The sequence below is a fragment of the Monoraphidium neglectum genome (genome assembly GCF_000611645.1).
Source record: "Monoraphidium neglectum strain SAG 48.87 unplaced genomic scaffold scaffold00308, whole genome shotgun sequence".
Taxonomy (NCBI): Eukaryota; Viridiplantae; Chlorophyta; class Chlorophyceae; order Sphaeropleales; family Selenastraceae; genus Monoraphidium; species Monoraphidium neglectum.
Genome location: NW_014013320.1, coordinates 22,839 through 23,710, shown reverse-complemented (window position 1 = coordinate 23,710; position 872 = coordinate 22,839). Strand labels below are relative to the sequence as shown.

General features: G+C 61.9%; 1 protein-coding gene across 1 annotated transcript in view; it reads left to right on the top strand.

Moving 5' to 3' along the window:
- MNEG_2653 (hypothetical protein) overlaps window positions 1-872 on the top strand; it is a gene marked incomplete at both ends in the record, with an annotated part of 7,386 nt that overhangs the window by 3,702 nt on the left and 2,812 nt on the right. The window contains 2 exons of the mRNA XM_014048871.1: window positions 140-328; window positions 581-676. Of these exons, the coding sequence (XP_013904325.1) occupies window positions 140-328; window positions 581-676 (285 nt within the window). The remainder of the gene's footprint in view (window positions 1-139; window positions 329-580; window positions 677-872) is intronic.

Sequence of the window (872 nt, the reverse complement as noted above, 5' to 3'; positions counted from 1 at the left end):
GCCCGCTCGCTCGATTTTGCCCAGTCATGCGATGGGCCACACAGCCGTGCAGCTCAGCAGATTCTGGAACGACCAACCCTGGCTTTTGGCACCATAGCAAACACACCAAATTGGACTGCCCCCCTTCTACACATTGTAGGCCGGCAAGACGATCACAACAGCGCTGCCGCCCGACGCCAACCTCACCACCGCCAAGCCCGCCGGCGGCTTTGCGGCCGCGGAGGGCCCCGATGCTGCCCCGGCCAACGCGACCCCGGTCGACCCCGCGACGGCGTCCTATTCGCCGGGCGGCGTGACGCCGCCAGGAACAAAAGGCAGCAGCAGCCAGGTGGGTGGAGCGGCTCAAACAGGGCCCCGGCTCGGGTGGCCGTGGCATGTATACGCCTGCGTGTTCCACTATTTGCTAGTGATGGAGCGTTGCACTGCTTGCCCATGCAGGCCCTTCATGCCAGCATTATGGTGACACACGTGACGCGCAACCGCGCACACACACATTCATACACACACTCATTCATTCATTCACTCACTCACTCAAGTATGTACACATGCCTGGCCCGCCCCTCCCCCCTCATGTCGACAGCTGACGCTGCTGCAAGGGACGTCCGGCGACTTTAGCGCCGCAAGCACCGACGAGTCGCCCGATTACGAGCCCATGTTCCCGACTAGCCGAGGAGGGGTGGGTGCATTCTTTGCCCGACACCTCAGGATGGAAGCTGCCTGACAGACAAAGCGCCTCGTACTCCACATGGAGATTTGATAAAGGACGGCCTTTGAGAGCTAGCGTAGCGGCTTGTCGCAGCTCTTGGCATTTGAGGGTCGTCCCGGCTGTCGCACTGGGTCGCTTGCTGACGCTCCGACTTGCACTGAACCCC